The sequence below is a fragment of the Rhopalosiphum padi genome, chromosome 2 (assembly GCF_020882245.1).
Source record: "Rhopalosiphum padi isolate XX-2018 chromosome 2, ASM2088224v1, whole genome shotgun sequence".
In the NCBI taxonomy this organism is placed as follows: domain Eukaryota; kingdom Metazoa; phylum Arthropoda; class Insecta; order Hemiptera; family Aphididae; genus Rhopalosiphum; species Rhopalosiphum padi.
In genome coordinates this window covers 13,477,709-13,499,159 of record NC_083598.1, presented here as the reverse complement: position 1 = coordinate 13,499,159, position 21,451 = coordinate 13,477,709, and the positions used below count along the sequence as shown (strand labels likewise).

The 21,451-nt window shown below is 25.2% G+C and overlaps 1 protein-coding gene across 2 annotated transcripts in view; it reads left to right on the top strand.

The window, feature by feature from the left end:
- The window catches only part of LOC132919664 (semaphorin-5A), a 46,731-nt gene that overhangs the window by 6,918 nt on the left and 18,362 nt on the right, over positions 1-21,451 (top strand). For both annotated transcript variants that reach the window (XM_060981434.1, XM_060981433.1), the window contains exons 2-3: positions 5,921-6,028; positions 14,033-14,132. In XM_060981434.1, the coding sequence (XP_060837417.1) occupies positions 5,947-6,028; positions 14,033-14,132 (182 nt within the window). In that variant the 5' untranslated portion in view covers positions 5,921-5,946. The remainder of the gene's footprint in view (positions 1-5,920; positions 6,029-14,032; positions 14,133-21,451) is intronic.

The following is a 21,451-nucleotide window of genomic DNA, read 5'->3' as shown; positions in this document are numbered from 1 at the left end:
TATTATATTTCTTTTAGTAGGTATATCGCAATAATACACGATAAATAATAACATGTGTAATATGTAAATATTTTTATCACAAGTGTTATTTTATACGCATTAGTAGTTCTGATTTTGTTTTTATTTTATGATAATTACTTACTTGATCAATTGTACGCTGTAATATAACATAGCTATAATACATTAACAATAATAAATCTGTAAAAAATGTATAATCAGCAAATTTGCTATTGAATTATCAGCAAACCAATAAATTAATTATCTTTATTAACATTATATTATATAAGTAATTTTAAACTATTATTAATTTGTATTTGCTTAAAATTAATATTATGGTTCCGAAAATAATGAAAAAATAATTTCTGATAAAGCATTAGTCATTGTAAAATATTATAATTCGTAGTTTTATGATTTTCCCTTGAATCATTATAACACAATGATTGTGATATCAAATATCATCAACGATTTCCGGTAACTACTGGAAATATTAAATTTTTATTTACTTATACTTAATATAGTAGAATAATTTATTACCACATGTCGTTTTCGTTAAACTTATCAGGTTGGTTATAAAAAAAATTTAATTATTTATTTATTCTTTACATTATTTTATTAATGATAACATATTACATTTAGTATAATTTACTAAAAGTTAATAGATTTTTCTTTGAATCGTGATGATATTAAGATAAATTGTATTTAAAACGATTTTATTGATTGTTCTTCTATTTAATCTTGTTATAGTAGTTTTGAAATGTTTTTTTATACATACAATGATTATACAAACCAGTTTTTGGTTTGTACAAATGTGTTTCATATAATCAAACTACTAATGTCTTCTTACATGAAAAGGTAACCCGATTAAATGGAGATAAAATCGAAAGTTATAAATGCAGTAACCCTAGGATGAAAATCGAATACCTAGGTAGATAGTTGTTGACTTGCTGTACATACATTTGAAATGATGGTCAAATTATGTAAAATTTCAATAGCCTAATGCGTAAGTGATGGATATTTTTGTTCTATCTAAATCTTTAACAATAACGCTTAGTAGCTAATAATTTATTCGGGTATTTATCAGTTATATCGTTATATGCAATACAACCTATTAGCTTGAATTTAAACTTACGTTGGTATTAAATTAATCCATTTTAAATATAAAATATAAACAAAATGCAAGAAAATATTTTATTTTTACAATTATATTTGTTACTGTCATACTTTTTAAAATCTTGTATAACAAGTAATTTTGTGCTTATTTTATATAATATTACAATTATTTGTGATTGTATTTTTTTGTCAATGTTAATAATTTAATTTTTGATGACTTCAGAAAATTTGTTGATTACTCTTTGTAATGAAAAAAAGGTTATTTTTCAATTATAATATTAGCTGGTTATGTTACTTTTATTCAACTTTAACCAATTGTATTTTAGCCTCAATAGCAATTAAACCTGATACTAATAAATTAAATATTATAAGACAGTAATATATATATATATATATATTGTATTGCAATTTTTTACATTTTTTATTAATCTGCTACCTTTGGAACGTTTTTTCGCATAAATTACAAAGGCCTATTTTATTTGACACCGTATCGTATAGTGCTATTGAAATGTGAGTGTGTTAATTAGCATATTTTATCATTCAATGAAATTAATGGCCCACGTCAATTGACACTGCCCGTTGTTGAAAGTCATTGAAAACACAATGATGTGATAAAATGTGAACATACTATAGCAGTTAGCTGATCAACAATATTTATTGTATTTAAATTTATGACAATAATTTGTATTATGTTGTCCATTACTTATTTATGAAAAATATAGTAAATTTTATATTTAAAGAAAATTATATTTTCAACTTTTATAATTATAACATAATATTCTAAAGTTTAATATTACAACTTAAGTTTATTTAAATTTAAATGTAAATTATATTGAATAAAATATTAAATACCAAATTAAAAAGTCGATGTAAATTTTAAAATTAGAATAAATAACTATTTTTTTAGATTCTGAATTAAGTGAGGAATATACTAATATTATAATGATGTTTGATTTATTATAGTTAAAAGAGTAACAAACACCTCTTACACAGAAAGGTTTTATATATAGAATATTTATCTTAAAATCATGGTAGAATTTTACTCTATAGTCTAAAAAACATACATGTGTATAATAGGTATGTATATTATGAATAGTATATATTTTTAATGATACATTCTTAATAATATTTTATTTTAAAATTTCAAAACATATTCTTCATACTACTATTAAATATCTTTTGCTTCAAAAATAATTCATCATAATATAGTATAGTTAATATAATCATATTGTATTTATACGTGTAACAAAGATTGTTTTTCTGGCTGGTAAATATATTATATTAATTATAATTTTTATTTATGAATATTTCATTTATATGCATTTATTAGTTGTCGGTCCATATAGATGAAATTTGAGTTTGCTAAATTGTTATTATTATAGTATAAAAAGCAACTTTTTGTAGTATTTTAATCACGATTTTGAAATTAAGACAATTTTTTTTATTGTATGTATGTATAATGAAATTGCTTTTTATCTTGGTAATAAATATTTGTAAATAATTAATCTAAATTATTTAACTACGCATTTTTTAATATAGATTTTATTTATTTCTATGTAGTATGTATTATTAAGCTTATATATAATGACGTTCATATTATTACCAATAAATTAATTACTCTAGATTTTTAACATTTGCTGATAGTAGTATTAACTTCTCAATATTCTTTGATCTTTTATCAACTGTATAGTAAGTACAGTGTGTCAGCAAAAAATGAAATGTTCTCGTTTTTACTCCTACTTACAAGTTAATTTATCTATAATATATGTACTTATAGTACTAAAATTCAGTCATATAGTTTGATGTTTGAGTTAATTCATTGTTATCATTTTTATTCTTACGTAGATTTATTTTTTTTAAATATATTTTAAATTTTATCAATCATGTTTGATTGTATTAAATTAATATTCATCACATAATGCATATTATTACAGTACATTTAGTAATAAACGTGAGGCTAAATCAAAACAAATAATATATAAAATATTATAGTCTATAGATATTACATTATATTATTATAACATTAAAAATGATAACTAAAATAAGTACGACATTTTAGTTCTAAGAACTGAGATCACTATAGCATTATTGTATCCACTGACCGTTTGTTGTAATTTGTATTCATTGCGGATATATTTGTAAGAGTACTTTTTTTTGTTAAAAATAAAACGGTAGCCACACAAGGAGGCATTATACACCAACCGGATGCGTGCGTGTGTACGTGTCTACTCAAGACGCGGTAGGTTTAAAATAAAAACGAGTATCGAAATCATTTTTTCCTCTTTCATTCTTATTATAGTGTATTCAGTTAAGTTAAAGAGAAATCGTATTGGGCTTGAAATGACCATCTACCTACAGTCCGTTTTTGTGCTTGGTTTGAGCTATATATATATATTCCTTCTAAATAATAACTGTGGTCAAAAAAAAATATGTATATAAGACCATTTATTGTGAACATCAAGCTTCGCTAGCATTTAAATAAAATATTTGTTGAAGGTATTTTTAAACTCATTGAAATATTATACCTGATATACCTAATACTTATCATAATATTTTGAATAATAATAATGCTCCAACAAAATAATAAAGTTATAAAAAAAAACAATAAAACGATATTAGAATACTATACGTCTATACCTATATATTAGTATGAATTAACTATTAAGTAATAATGACAATTAAATAAAAAAAAACACAGTTATTAAAAGTGGCGTGGCGAACTGAAAATTTTTCAAAGGTAAAGAAAAATATACCAAGGACTCACTCGCCAGTCACCACTATAGACGCAAAAATAGGGGAGGGGGTGGCTAACATAAATTTATATTATTAATGCATAAAAATAATATAATACAACTAATTAAATTTCAGATCACTAATATTTTACTACCTATTAAGTATCACATTACATTTATAATTAGGAGATCCACTGACCACCACCTAGGTGAGGTAAGGCAGTTAAGGGCCTCTGAAATTATCATTCACCACGACACTGGTTAATTATTTGTTCTTTGTGTATGTAATCTATAACTTTTATCTGGTCAGATAAATAACATTTGACTTGTAATTTATTTGCTTATAAATTGATAGCAGAACTTATATCTATTATAAACTATGATATAAATACTTTATCAAATGTTATATGGATTTTAAATTGATACCTATTTGGTATTTGTTCCGATAAAGGTCACGTACATAATTAGTAGTGTAATATTATGATTCAGTAATCTGAAAACTTACAAAACCCGAGTAACAAAGTATAATTTATGTAATATCTACTATTTGCATATTTATGTATCTATAAAGTACGTATGGCGTGCCAGTGAGCCACTGACCACTGTGCCAGTAAAGAACTATTATCAAAATATTTGTAAATTATTACAACATATTATAACATTTTTAGATACTTAAAAATGTATTTTACGAGTATATCGTATAATTGAATTAGTTTTGATTATTATAAAAATCGTATAGTAGTAATTTTATTATTTTAGATAAAAATATAAGCCATATAAATTGCAACCACCGGGTTTGAATATTAATATTTTATATATATAATTATATAATATATTTACTGTAATTAAATGTTGAGGAACACTTATTACCTATTAGACAGTGTATAATTTATGAAAGTAAACATGTACGTATATAAAGCATCTTGTTATAAATATAATTACAGTTTAAAATAGGTTAATTTGCCCGAAGTGACTACTGTTTATTATAAAAATTATAATAATAATTTTTTTTTTTTTTTTGATCTTAAACATATCGGCCATTTAGAATATTAGCCTATTTAAAAATTATATATAGAAAAATATATAATCGAACTTTCTATACAACATAATTATTTGTGGGGTACAATAAAAACGTACTAAAACCAATTTTAAACCAATGATTTTCTATTTTGCGTTGTTCCTTTTATAATTCTATCAAATTAGTTTAACTCTATTTTATTTTAAACATAAAAATGAATACATCATCGACGATTATATTATACTTTTTCATATTTTGTCATTTATTTATATCACTGTACACAATACTTGAATTTTAAATTGGTGTCAAATTGAAAACTTAAATTTTTATGATTGTGAACCGTCATTTAATTTTTTTAATGATATTATATAAAAACAATAATAGTTTATAAAAACCTTTTTTTTAAATTCGTAATTGTTTGAAAAATACAATTAAATTTGTTATTAAAAAATCGTCTATAACTAATGTGTATTAAATTTGCTAAATAAATGTATATTATGATTATATTATTTGAGGACGATAATATTGAAAAAAATAATCATCTTTCTGAATCATTACATTATATTTTTGTTAAAGTGTTAAAATTATTTCTTTCCTTGAAATTAGATTGGTCTACTACAGGACTCAATGGTCTCACGGTTCCAACAAACGACAGTTGGTGCACAGCGGGTAATCTATCACGCTGAACAAGCATAAAAGTATATATTATAATATTATACTCTTGTATTGGGTACCCTAAACTGTCCTACCATCCTCTCCCCTCGTCCTTAATAGAGTTTAAAGTATGCATAATAAACGATATTGATTTAAGAAAGGTTAGGTCGACCGTTGCTTACGATCCGTATCACATGAGTTTTTAATGACACTGAATGATGATTGGTCGTAACTCGTAAGTCTGGAGTCTGATCGTCAAAAAAGTAATTACTATTGGTAATATTTTGAGGCATTTAACTACGAGGTACATACGTGTGACATATATTATAATATACTCGACTATATGGTTTACGGTTTACTTTACCTACATGCTACATTGTTTGATTGTTTGTTTTTATATTTTCAGGGCTTATTAAAAGACAAAACGCAATCATGATGTTCCTCATATTTTTGGTGGTAGCGTGCGTCAATGGTCATCAAAACGAGCCAGGACACCATGTTATACCGTATAAAGGTAAATATCATGTTAGAAATAATTTTATTCCTATTATTATTTGGTTAGGAGTAAACAATTTTTTATTATTTGTAAAATGTCATGAACGGAATATAATTGAAAAATTGTCCAGAGTGCGCAAAACTGCCTTGAACTGTCGTGAAGTTTATAATAATACTCGTAGAAAGTACTACTAAATCATGTGATGTGTCACGACAGCTTAAAGTATCCTAACAACGAGACTTATTCTGATGCTTAGATAGTTATATTTCCAGGTAAAGGGTATTATGATTGCATGACTAAGTTTAGTGTTAAAAGTATGCACGAATTGTAAGTTGTATAATAAATCGACCACGACATGACAGATTTATCTATTTTTCGTTCATTCAAATTACATTTTAGAAAAATTAGTTTGTTATTTTAGATTCCAAGTACAACGATACAATTTGTAATCTCCGTCATAAAGATTAACTGATAATAATAAAATATTTATATTTTTATTTTTGCTAACAATCCATAACATGTTACTATCATTAATAGATATTTACGTGATTAAAGTATTTATATCAATTTTACTAATTTTACTAATTAATACTTTTATAGGGTATTTGTTCATCACAAATTTATTTATAAAATCTGATGCACATATATAATATCTAATTCAAAATACATAATTCCAAATTAATTGAATAATTTATTATACTAATTCTAATACAGGTAGTTGGTTGACTTAGGAAAATATTATTTAGTACGCAATTCCAAAAATAATTTTTTTATGTAAATCATTTTTGTTAGTTATCTTATTATCTAGGTACAAATAAAAACAAAAAATACAAAATTAAACTTAATGTTGTAGTAATGATGGACTCTTTTTAATAAAAACATAAGTTATAAATTATCATTTTAATTATGATAATTCAATAGTCAATACAGTCGTAAACATTTTTATTAAAATTATCTAGTCAGCTTAAAGGAATATACAAATAAATACAAAATAAAAATAATATATTATTAAAGCGATATTATAATATTATGATTGTACACAGATTGCATGCGTACGACGTATATATATATTCATTGTATGCCTGTATCTACCGTTAGCATATGATAACGTATTTAATATGTAATATACTTAAGACTACGCACCACGTACGTACATCTGGTTATACATATAGCATATATATAGAACAATAGAATTAAATTAATAAATGTGTATAGGTATGTTGTTTTTAACAAAAACATTTGTTGACTGTGTATACCGTTCGGTATAGTTTAATAACCTACACTGATAATAAGGTATGTTATATGCTCGTAGAAAACAGCACATGCAGTCCTTACGATACTGTTATCTGAGCTATTTTTCTTTGCAGACGCAGGACGTAGGTATACGTGTATGGAGGTCCTTGCCGTCGGGGTTTTATTTTTTCGCGCTCGTGACCTTCGTTGCGGACGTCCGGATCAGGAGACGAACAACGCAGGCGAAGTGGACGTTTTCTCGTTAATGAAGACGTGCCCGTTTAGGCTATACAAATCATCCGTTATAGACCAGAAGCTTGGGCCGGTAAATAGAAAAGAATGCTGTATTGTCCTTATACAGTACCGGACCCGAGTGGAGTTTTTTCTTCTTTTTTTTACCACTCCATTGCCTCGGAGATTTCACATCCACGGCCTAAATTTTAAAAATCAACACACGACGATAACAGGGCTGTTTTTTTTTTAATTGGCCGCCGTGATAGCACACTTCTCGAGGCGTATGTTTGGGGCGCTGGTAACAAAACAATACCGAAGTTTGCATAATGTCAACAGTGACTTGACAGAACGACATTGTTTCCCACACGACCATCTTTATTTATGAATAATATAATAAATATAATATACATACAACATTCTATCTCGTTATTAATAATAATTGTTACGAATAATAGAGGTCAAAGGATCTGCGAGAAAACTCGTGGGCAAACTTGTCGATCGGTGTTGTAGTAGTAGACAAAAGTGTATTAAAAGTCATTGCGTGGTGTACTTATATCAAATCGCACACAATCACGATGGGTACAAACAAATGTATAGTTTATTATTGAGAGTTCTATGAATAATATTTTCTAGGAAATTAAAGATCACTACGAAAACAAATAGTTAAGATAAATCATGTTTTTTTTTATTCTATAGTGAGATTATTACACGATGTTTCACGTATTCGCTAACTATTTTATATCGTACTATAATCGTCATGTTAGTAGTATCATTTTATTTTTGACTATTTATAGGTATCAATTATATAAATCCAATAAATTAAAATTACATAAATTACAAAATAGAAATAAATAATAATATTTCAGTCAAATTAATTTCTGCTGACAGTATACATTGTACTTAGTTAATTTATGTTTTAATTTTGTATATTTCTATACATCTTGTATTATTTAAGAAACTCGACTTGTTCGACTATATGTGTTGTATGCAGTTAATAATACAGAACTTTCTCTTTATTCTATTAAACAACTAAAGATGGATCAGTTTTATTCTTTTGTTACTATAAACTTTTCATTTGTTTTTAAATTGAATTTTATTACATTAGATATAAAATTCTGATCAGATTGAATCTTTCGTGAAGTATACTTTCCGTATTTTCGAAAGTAAATATAATAAAATAATAATCGTTCATAAATCTTAATTCTAAATGAAATTAATAATTACACCCAATGCACCAACTTTTATCTTGCCAATATTTAAATTATTACGAGTAATTCATCGAACATGTTAATCTCCATCGAGTAAAATACCTATATCATTCTAGGTGTTGCCATAAACTCATTATGCAGAGTAGTATGTGCTAATTCTGATATGCCTGGAGTAACAACTGATTTCAAAGAAAAAAAATTAGTCAACCCGCGGGATCAAATTAAAATCGCGAAGTGAATAATTTGTTCGGAGTATTCAGACTAGGTATTGCTTTATTTTACACGATGTGCAATAGTAGAGTTTATGAATATCTGAGTGCCTTATCTCATTTTGTATAGAACAATAAAAAGCGAACATGATTATTAATTAATGAATTTTTACAGCAATAAATGCAAGGAAAGTACCAAGTAAAGGAAAAGATAGGTAAAATAGTATATGTATAAAGAATTAAAAGAAACTAGGAAGTATTTGTACGTTATGAAATTGTAAATTTGCTTACGAAGGAATTATTTCAATTTATTTTAAAATGTTGAATAATATTTAATCGTTTTAGCCAATTAATTTAATTACTTTAATTAGATTATTAAATTACGTGTAATAATCGTAAGAGATTCGTCTATCATTATTATTAGAAAATTTTATTTATGATAACAATATTATAACTTAAAATACTTGTAATTTTATGCTTATGTTAATATGTTATACAAAATACGAGAGCTTTATGCAAAATAGCAAACATTTATACCTGGTACTCGGTAAGAACTTAAGTTAATTTATTAAAGAAGCTATGATAATTCTAAGCTATAACTAAGATATATAGTTGATTAATATTAATGTATTGTTAAAAATATTGTAAGACTTGTTATCATATAAATAAAATATCAGCAACGTACTTATATTAATTATATTAAAATTTATTCTAACATAATAGGTGTTAAATAAACATTTACCGTTTAATAAATACCTATCGCAGTGCTTTTATGTTTTACTTTCGAAATTATTTTTAATATCAAGAACATTTTTTTCTGAAGTACCTAAGATACTTAGTATTTCATAAAAATAAAGTTTATTTTAGTCTTGGAAAATATCTTATGGCAATGAACCCAACTGATTGGACCCCAAAAACGCTTCACGGGCACCGAGTCCTCTTAGTTCTTTATCGGTTTGGTCGATCGAATGGCGAACCACTATAACAGGAGATCAGAACGACCTTGACGTCGGTAGATGATAATATTATTATTATATATATACTTTTTTTATAGAGTTCGTTTCGACAACGAGAAGGCATTTGGACATAGCGGGCGGCCGCTGTCATAATTATTATACTTATAATAATATACCTAACTATTGAGCAGACCGCGTAGACGTACGGAACGGTTATGGCCGCAGGCGTACGCACCAGTTAAGAGAGACGGAGACATAATATAAAGATAGTGAGAGAGATATAAAGAGTAAGTGAGAGGGAATGGAAGGGAGACATGCATACGATTTGCGTGTACTCACGTCGTTTAGAGTTGTTCTCCAGGATCGCTAGTGGGTGTCATCTCCCGATATCTTTAAGCGCGACACACACCCCCGTCTGTATATTAATATATATGTACAAAATATAAATAATAGTATATATATCTGCATGGACGAGGTTCGTTCGCGTTGCACATGGCCTCCTAACAGTGTAATATCCAATATAAACATATGGTCGCATATGAGGATGTAGGCGACGACCACAGAGACTTCGTCTTATTCTTCTTCTTCGCACATCTGGTCACCCCGATATTGGAAACCCTACTAACGTTCAGGTCAAAAATTGCCATTTTACTTTACGGCAATCGTAGGAGGTCGTTACATAAAATCCAAACGTTTTCCATACACCTATATTATAATATAAAATCACATGTTTTAGGTTTATCTTTACATTTACATTTAATTTTTACTGTTTCTGTTTGAAGTATGTATAATTGTATAATCAAATTGCGTTAAATTATGCTATATTTTACTCTTTAAATAATATTTAAATATTTTAAATATTTATATATTTAAATACAACAAATAATTGTCTACACGTCAATCGTAATCTACGTACGAGATACAAAATAGGTGCTGATGCTACATGGTGTGGTATATTATTTAATTTTTAACGTCTTTGCTCGGAACGTAAAATATAAACATTATAAACAGATATTTATTTTACATAAACTGTATCGAATACTGATAGAGTATATGATTAGTAATATTTGGGATTAGTAAATATTTATAATTAATACTATAATTATAGTAAGTATACTGTATTTAGTATACGTCTAAAAAAATAAAATATAAATCAATCAATCAATTTTATGTTTGTTTTTAATCATTGTATAAGTATGGAGTGTATTGATATATCTAGGGAATTATGTATTTGAAGTTATATTAGGATATTTATAAGTAAATGAAAATCATTAATATAGAGCATTTAAATTCGTATTATAATAGACACATTTGTCTTTGATTGACAAGATTTAACAAATATTCAGTTTTTAGTAAAAAACATTCTAACTTTTTTTATGAAAAACTTAAAACAATTGTCCCCTAAGTAAAATATCATGTAACTTGTTTTCATCTAGTAATTATTATGAATGTTCATTTTTTGGTAGATTTTGATTATGATACCTGTATAATTTATTATTTTTAAATCATTAGAATTAGATATAAACCACTATAATGATAAGTATCTCTTCGATGTCGTGATGAATCCAAAAATGTATCGAACAAAGAAATCCGTGATATAGCGATTTTATCCAACGAATATGCATTAAGCATAGTTAAAACGTTTTATGCCGATAAAAATACTCGAAAGGTGATTGTTAGTTATAATTAGTCAAATTTAGTAACATAAACCTGTTTTGCCAATTTACACGTGATCAGGTTTTGTTTCCAAATTATTGAAATTATTAAGCCAAACTATTCAATATAATACTCGTATTATATTTAGTATACCTATATTGAACACTCAAATAATGGCGATATATACACATAACTACAAAATAAGTGAATACATTTTTTCAGTAAAACTATTAGTATATAAATGTTTTCTAAATATCTCAAAATGTGAATTGTTAAACATCACTAAGCTATATCCATTAGTTGGTAATTTTAAACAACATTAATTATTTCTGTAAATAGTGATGAACTGATGAATATCAGCGAATCTTCGTAATCTAACACATGCCGTATGTATAGGTACAATTTATTTAAAAAAGACATCAAAATAATTTAGGTTAACGTGAATCAATATAATATAAATAACTTTAATGAAATAATAAAATGTAAAAATATTATAATTTTCTTATTCGTGACTATAATGGCGGTAGCTAAAGCTGTAATTTCCATTATAGCGTTATTTTCTTTAGATATACCAGTATTATTGTTGTATGTTACCTAGATTCGATTACTATCTGTCTCGCATTAATCATAATACACAAAGGTAACTGGGAAGTTATATAAATATATTTTTTTATCACGATTGAATGATACCACATAGACATAACATAGTAAGTACATTAAATAGTTGAAAAAATTCTATAATAATATTATATAATGTATTGTTTCAATTTAAAAATTGAGATTTTTGTCAATTTTTCCATATGCTTTCATTATACTTATTGAATTTCAATACATTATTACTATGATTTATAAATCTCAATTTGGATTCATTTATCTTTATTAACATCATAATATTTGTAAAAAATAATAGATTGATAATTTATATTATAATATAGATGTTTAATCGATTAAATCATTAAAATATATTTTAGGTAATGTTTTTTCATTGATGTTAATAAATTTTTTGTGATTATATTTTATACTACTATACCAGTACTGTAAGTACTAATTGTGACTTTCTTAATTGTAGTGACTAGTAGTAAAATATGGTATATCGATTTTAAATAATCATACAGTGTGAGCTAAACATTTTAGTTGAGTCAACTAATTAAAACATAAATATAGATAAATGTTAACAATACTTTTTTTTTGTATAAACAAAGTAAATTATTAATATAATTATACATATATATTAAAATATTAACGTATTAAGGTTTAAAAGCTTTTCAAATACAAGAAAAATAACTGGTAGCCACTATTATAACAATTGTATTTAAATTATAATAAATATACACAAAAGCTAAATGATTAATAACAATTGAAAAAAACATATTATATAGCCTGGGTGGTATTTGTGAGTAGAATGTGATAGGTATATACCATTTTTAAAGTAATCTTTGTAGGTATATATAAAACAGAATAAGCACATTTGTATTTAAATTTAAATTTATTTATGAGTCTAATCCATTATCTATTGTGCATTTAAATTTAAAAGAAACCTACTCATTTTGATATAAACATTAAAAAAATATCTATAATTTTTATTTTTTTGTCAATAATAATTATTAATGTTTATTATTGGGGAATTATAATTTTTAGAATATATAGTAATACTTTAAATATAGGTAATACTTCAAAATATTACATGACTAGATATTAGTAATCTTTGCAATATGTTTTAAAAATGAATATTATTTATGTAAAGCAATAAGCTTCGACAAGTTTTTCTAATAACAATCTGTAGCATTATAAATTATAATAATATGTGTTAAAAAATCGTGATATTCTGTGTGATGTTAAATGTATAGACGTTATATCTTGAACAGTGGTTATACATCATAAACGCGTACAATGAGTAATTTTACGACAAACGACAATCGATTGGCACTTGACCGAAATGGACTTGAATGCAATCAAAAACCGATGAACTACAATAATAATTGAAACGTTTTCAAAAAAGAAAAAAATGAAAAATTGTTTTTGTGTCTTATAAAATAAAAATAAACGAACGTTTTATGTTTATAATTGATCACTTTGTCAGTTATTATATTTTTTTTGCATTTGTTTCTTACGACTACTCGCGCGCTATACTCGCGTTTAGGACCAGTTGGGTGTTGTACAGCATATAGTATATACCCGCGTCTCAATAAATTAAATCACCTTTTTCTTTACCATTTCGAATGCGTCCATATGGTCGTTATTGCCAACAAAAAAAAATATTATATGTATAATAAAAATACAAACCGAATAACAATAATACTACGAGAGAACAACATCGATGCCCGGAGGCGGGATAACGTATTCTGCATGAAAAAAAATATAAACAAAACAGGTTAATAAAAATTAAAACATAAAAATATAAAATGAAACGAAATTGGTTGAAAACGTATAAAAAATGATCTCCGATAATAGTATAAAGACACGTTGGCTCTAGGTTATTTCGATCTTTGATGTGTGAATAATTTTTATTATTTGGTTTTTTCGTAGATGTGATGTCGACAGCCAACACGTTTTCGGAAGACGGAGTGACATCGTACTCGCAGCTGTTATTCGACATTGCCAGAAAACAAGTGGTAGTCGGTGCGAGGTATGTGTATCATTTACTTTGTACAATATATAGATATTTATAGGTATAATACCTAAACATAGTCTTTATAATATTATATTGTCCCAGAAGCCAATAATATAGTGGATCTAATATATATGTATACATATAATTGTATGGTGTGTATAATGTATTTTGCTCAAGTGACGTGTGAATTTGACAGTATAATAACGTTGTTATATAGGTATCGAATAACATAACCCGGTGTCGTGTAACGTACTCACGTCGTGTAGTGACTATGCCTTATACCTACTTTTAAAATAAATATGTTTCCCCTGTTCGATTATTGGTTCGCTGAAAACAATTTTTTTTATTTTTATATTTACTTTATCTCACAAATATTCAATAAAATCGATGGCAATAATAATAATAATAACACAACAGCACGTCTTTCCTATTTCCATATTTTACTATAGGAATGTTTTGTTCACTTAGGAATATTATTATTGAACGTTTGAATTATTTGCCCACGGCTAAATATCAAAAAACGACTACGAAAATATTTACTATTTGCTTTTAAAATTTATTGCTTATACAAACGTTTAGCATTTAACGAATTAATGTTAGAGAAAAACACTCCCATGAAATTAATTCAAATTATATGTTATTAATAATGTATGTGTGTGTTCTACATTTATATAATTTTTTTTTAATCAATATAATATTATCTCGGTTACAAACACGTTTTTTTATGGGTGTTTTCTTAATGTTTTTATTATCAAGCATCTATGTGTCCCTGCATATCTATGTTAAATTCGTTCAACTCGAATTCAAAATAGAAAAATCGATTAAATGAAAATATATTCTGAATTACTAAATTATTACTATTTGAATAGTTTTCCGTGTTTATAGGAATATTATTTTACATAAGACATTAACAGAGTCTATTTAGATGGTTATCTAAATATCTGTGATACATCGTAAGTTCGAATATAGTAATGAATAAACTTAAAATAATAAAATGGAAGTATTAAAACACTATGTCTTATAAATGCAAAATTATTTCATTTCTTATTATAATATTAAAACTCTCACTCTTAGCAAAAATTATCAATGCGTTGTAATTTTTTTTTTATGTTATTAAAAAATATATATTTTTTTTAATTTGGTTATATATATTAATTTACTTGTAATATGCCTAATGTATAAATTAAATGAATATTGTTTTTTTATATTTTTGGTTTATTAAGTACTTACCGTGGTGTACACGTGTTTATAAGAACTATGATTTATTCACCCACTTTTTGATGCACGATGATTCAATATTGGACAATATATATTGACATTAGATCCATTACTTGAGTATAGGCACAGTTGTCGGTCGTTCAGTTTTTTTAAATGTTTTCTGTATGGGTACTTTTTATCAGCAGTTTCAATATGCTTCTTATTATTATATAAATTCGTATAGCTAAGTCATTTTTTTTATATTGTACATACTACTTAAAGTAAAATAAACAAGTATTGCATGTTCTCCTCGTACACCTCTGTGTACAATCAGTTGAAAACTCGTAATATGGGATTCAGGAGCATTCACTATAGCCAAATATTATGTATCCAATATAATACCTGTGGCATTTAAAATTAGATAGACTTCAATAGAAATAATATTCAATGGTTTAATTCCTTTTTATGTAAAGATGTATTTTATAGGGAATGGTTTATACTTCGAAGCATACATATAATAAATATGATAATACGCGTACTGTATAAAGTATAATCATTTTTCAAAAATTCTTTATAATTTATTGCATACATATCCATGCAATATTCAAATGATGAAATTAAACGTTTAAGTTAATTATACGAAGAAAAAAAATATATTCGTGTAGATTTTTGAAGCTTTCACATTTTTTTTAAAGCCCACATATTCAGCCTATCAATAAAATAAACATTATCACAATAGTCATGGGTCCACGATTGCATCGATTATACGATGGGTACACGTCACTTTCGTTTTGATTCAGCGAAGGTTCATACGTTATACGCATTATTAGTGTCTACTTGGGTAGTTACTAGGGTTTCTTGGATTTTGAATTATGAAATCATTACAAGTGTACACATTAGCAGTTGTATGTACAAATGGAAACTTCAACATACGAGCAGATCATATTATATCGTGGTAAATAAAAATTATGCTTACTCAAGAGTGTTTTTTAAAAGACATTTGTAATTGTAAAAATAAAACTATAATTACGTAGTTATCTTTAGTAAATAATAAAATATTATAAAGCCTTAATTTTTGCCTGTTGTAGTTCATAAACATTAAAAAAATTGATTATTTTAAAATGTTATTGAGTATAATTTTAAGTACGGCTCTATAATTTATAATTAAACATTAAACAAAACAATGATTTTTAAAATACCAAATATATATATAGTAACGTTTTATTTTAATAGTTTATAAAAAATAAAATAAAAATTAACGAATAAGTAAGTAAAGTACCTATACAAAAAAGCTTAATACATAATAATACAATATTATTTTTATTTAAATCATAATACTTCAACAATTTTGAATTCCAATTTAGTAAAATAAGTAAAATGTATTTAATGTAAATGCATCAATATAATTTTGTTTATCTTATACTTTCACTATATATATTTTTAAGCTATGTTATCTATAGTATATTGATGATTAAATTTACTACAATATTACACTGGTTCTGCGCACGTGTTTTATCTGCTTTTCTCGTCAAACCATTTACTTAGATGTAATGCCATAATTATAATTCATAAATTAGTTATACACTCGAATACTTTAATGATTTCGTAAAAACTTTTGACAGAATCATGATGATAACCCTATTTATTAGTTTTACAATTAATAGTGATGTATATTTATTTGCTAACTGAGTAGCAGTCCTCACGTATTCATTTCCTTTTTTAGAGTATCTTAAATAGAAAACAATTTATACTATACAAATATGAAAATATATGCCACGAGAGCATTAATATATATTTAATTTTTATTTGTCATCATGTATAATGTATAATATTTATTCATATTTTGAACTGTAGTTAATAGTTCGATTGTATGAGAATAAAATAAACAATTGGTTCTATTGACCTTCGATGGGGTAATAAATAATAATGTTTTTAGTAAGTATAGATAAGACTAATTTAGTAGGCTAAAACATAAAAATGATATACTGTACTACTATGTAGCGCTCATCACAAAATAATTATGAGATATATATGAATAAAGATTAAACACCAAAATTGAATTTGATACAATCGTTTTACTTCAGTTATAACGTAACCATAATACTTATATAAATCAAAAGTAACTATTTTACATCTACGTTTATAAATGATGATAATAGTTATTTTAATAATTAATTATTGTGTAATTTAATATAATAATAATTTGTTTTATTTTTATTAGTTATAAGCTTCAACAGCAGGGCTCATTAGCTTTTTATATGCTATTTCACATAATTATACGAACAATATAATAATAATAATAATAATAATAATAGTAATAATAAAAAAGCTAATATAATTATTTGTTTGTATTATGTCTATATCGGTATATAGTCCTAAGAAATGATATAGCTGGTTAGCAATTTGGTCTGTTTGTTTCATGGAGTTAATAATTATTAATTTTATTTTTAACCGTAGAAAAAAATAAGGTACTTTCTATCAATATAATTCTAGATAGTAGATAGCCATACATTTTTCATTTTAAATCACACGTATCCTATAAGTTTATTCTTTACAAATATACTTGTTTACATACGTTTAATATGAATTGAAAAACATTGTTTTGATTGGCTCATTAAATTACCTACCTATACGTTTTAAAGCTAGGAAGATTTTCATACATTTTGGTATTTACACAAAATTGAAAATTTATTACATACTATTATTTATTACTATAATTTATTAGTAGTAGTTTAACAGTGACATTTGGAAATAAATATAAAATTTTAATTTCTTGACTTTTGATATTTTTTAAAATGTTACAAGCATCTTTTTTTATGAAAAATAAATACAAATACACAGTAAATATATTTTATAATATAATAGTTATAACTAATAATATATTATATGATGTATTTTATAATTTATTTTATATATTTAATATTTTCAAATATGTGGTATCTATAGGTATCCTGTAGTATCTCTAAAGAATTTAAATCGATATAATTAATGTATAACATTTATTATATGTTAATATTAGTTTAATTAGTTGTATATTTTTAAGGGTTTTGGAAGTTATAGTATTTTTTTTCAATAAAATAACTACTAAAAAATTGATAGCCATAAACCTTTTAACAATAATAGAAATAGGTATGCATTTTTAATATAAACTTTCTCTTTTGTTATACGAGTACATGATACTTATTTAATTATACATTATAGATACAACGTGATACAAGTGATATAACGTATACAAATTTAATTTATTTTATTATAGTTTTTGTCATTTTTGTTACATGAATGTTATTCTCAAATTAATTAAAACCACTTTTTATATTTGTAATATTGAGTAATTATTATAATTACCGATATTTCTAATAATATTATGGTCTAAATAACTTTTGATTTATTAAATATTATTGCTCTAAAATACACGAAAACAGTTATCTGGACAGGTTTAACATTATAATATTCTTTTTCTTATTTAAAATAAAATAATCGAGGCATTACAATACCAACCATCGGACAGATGTCAATACACAACTTACTTGTATTAATACACTAGCTGCTTTAGTAATTATTTAAATTATTAAATATATATTTTTAATTTAACAATAAAAGAAATTCGTATGTATAGTATACATATTTTATTATAATATCCCTTTCATACTGTTTGTAAATAGTAATAATTTTCATCTCCAACATTTTATATTGTCTTGAATAAATACCTTGAATCTTTATGCATCATATATTCAACTACTATAAATATGTAGACATGAAGTAATTATTGATTGTTACTATACAATTAGTGTTTAATATGACAATACACCACTACATTATTTAATGAACCTATAGTGATTATTAGAATAGTAGATTAGTGTTCTAATGTCTATTCACTAAAATATATATTTTACATCCAGGTTCTTAAGTATGTTTATTTCACTGCATTTATGATGATCTTTAATCGTCGGATATAGCTATGTGTTCAGCATAATAATATTTTATTAATATTCAATAGTTGAATATAATAAACAAAATAGTCACTTACGCATGGCACCATAATGTGCGTAATGATACGTTATTATTATTTATTATTATAAACGATTGTGCTTAACTACACCACACATTTTAAAACAGATTCTTGGCTGATTTCCGGTTCCTTGACTTGACGCTTGAGCAACCTTAAGTTTCAGTTTCTGTGAATGTTTATTATAGCACCGAATCTCGTCAATATTTTTACTTACAAACATTTTTGGATATTTTTAGATCTTCTTAAGAAGTATAATAATAATAACCTTGTCATCGCTATATAACTAAGTCGCACATAGTGTTGAATAATTTTAATTATCTACAAGTAACATGATATTAAATGAACCATCTTCATGTCGTATAAAATCCACGATATTGTAGTTATAATTCAAATAAAGTTTGTAACACAAATTAATCATCAGGCATATTCATAAGCTAAATATTTTGTGCTACCTTTATAGTTGTCGGTTAATAATGTTCTTCTATATAAACTAAAAAGCTTAAAATAAACGTTAATTCAACACTTTATACTGATTAGATGATATATTTTGATATAATAATTAAGTTGAAGAATTTTTAAATGTAATATTTATTTCAGATAGTATTTTTTACTAATATTTGAGAACTATTGATAATTATCAGCTACGGGAATATACAGTTGTAAAGTTAACTATTTTAAATATATAGGTATCTATGTTATAATAATTATTATATTATTCTGATCCTCTACTATAGTACACAAAGTAAATTGTATAGCGTCATGTTGGTTTTATTTTTAACATTAAATTATTTTTTTCTATGTGGTCCATCAGGATTTCAGTTTTCTGTAAAACTTGTGGCCAAAGAAATATCAATATGGTAAAAATTGATTTTGTATAATTTTTTGTTAGAAATTTGTCATTATTCACGGTTTCTTGATAATGCCCATATTTTATGACATTACTTTAATTATTAAAGTGTACTATAATCTACTACTTATTTATTAAATAATATATACTTTTACTTATTATTTTTCAATACGATAAAAACCTATTTAAATGTATTTTCACTGAGCCGCCATCAAAGACAGTCCAACACCTGACCGTGACAACCGAAGCACGCGGTCAACACGGAACGATAGATAATCATCATTCGTGCATTCGTCGTATATATTTTATATATCTATAATATATATAAACATGTGTGTGTGTGTGAGAGAGTTATGGTGATAGTGGTGTTGACACGAGTGTCGTCGTATGCCTGAGGCTAATTAAAAAAAAAATGTTCGGTTCATACTTTTCTGTCACTGTGGTGGACAGCGGCATTCAACGTCGTTGTTTTATACTCACAAACGCAGAGACGTGTGATGTTGTAATACCACAACGAAAAGAAATCAGTTCAAAACAGCCGTACCTATTCAAACTTGATTGTTTATCGTAGAATAGATTATATTTAAATATTTGACTTGTTTCGTTGTTACAATATTATAGTATCTCAGATAACGATAACAATTCATTAAATTTACATTTGACAACTGCTATATCAATTATACACCAGATACCTATATACACACATAGTGCATACTTTTATAAATATAGCTGTGGTCAAAACATTTCAAGGTTTTATATTGTCGGTAAATCTTTATTGTCTTATGGGTGGTACTGGTACTTACACTTGAACGTATATACCTATAGTAGTTTATCGTGACCGATTGTTTTTAATTTCAAATGAACACTTCTGTGTTATAATTGATTTTATTAAAATGGATTTTCAAATCCGTTTAGCTATAGAAATTTAATTCTAACAAGTATTTAACATAAATAAATATTATGTTTGAATTGGTTCAAAATGTATTTTCAATATTATAGTATTAATCAAATTTAAATTCAAATACAACTACATTTAAAAGGAATTTAATTATTTAACTATACTTTAAAAATCCTACATCGACACGTACAAATACGAAGTCGCTATTCATAATTATTCATTAACATATTTTATCTGCCATGATATAAAAAAAAAAAAATTAGCACCAATAAATATTTTAATAGCCTGTATAATATAATTTTATATATACATAAATAAAGTCATGTAGAGCAAGTCAACTCAAAAAAATTATATTCCAAACAAAGTGTAATATCTTTATAATA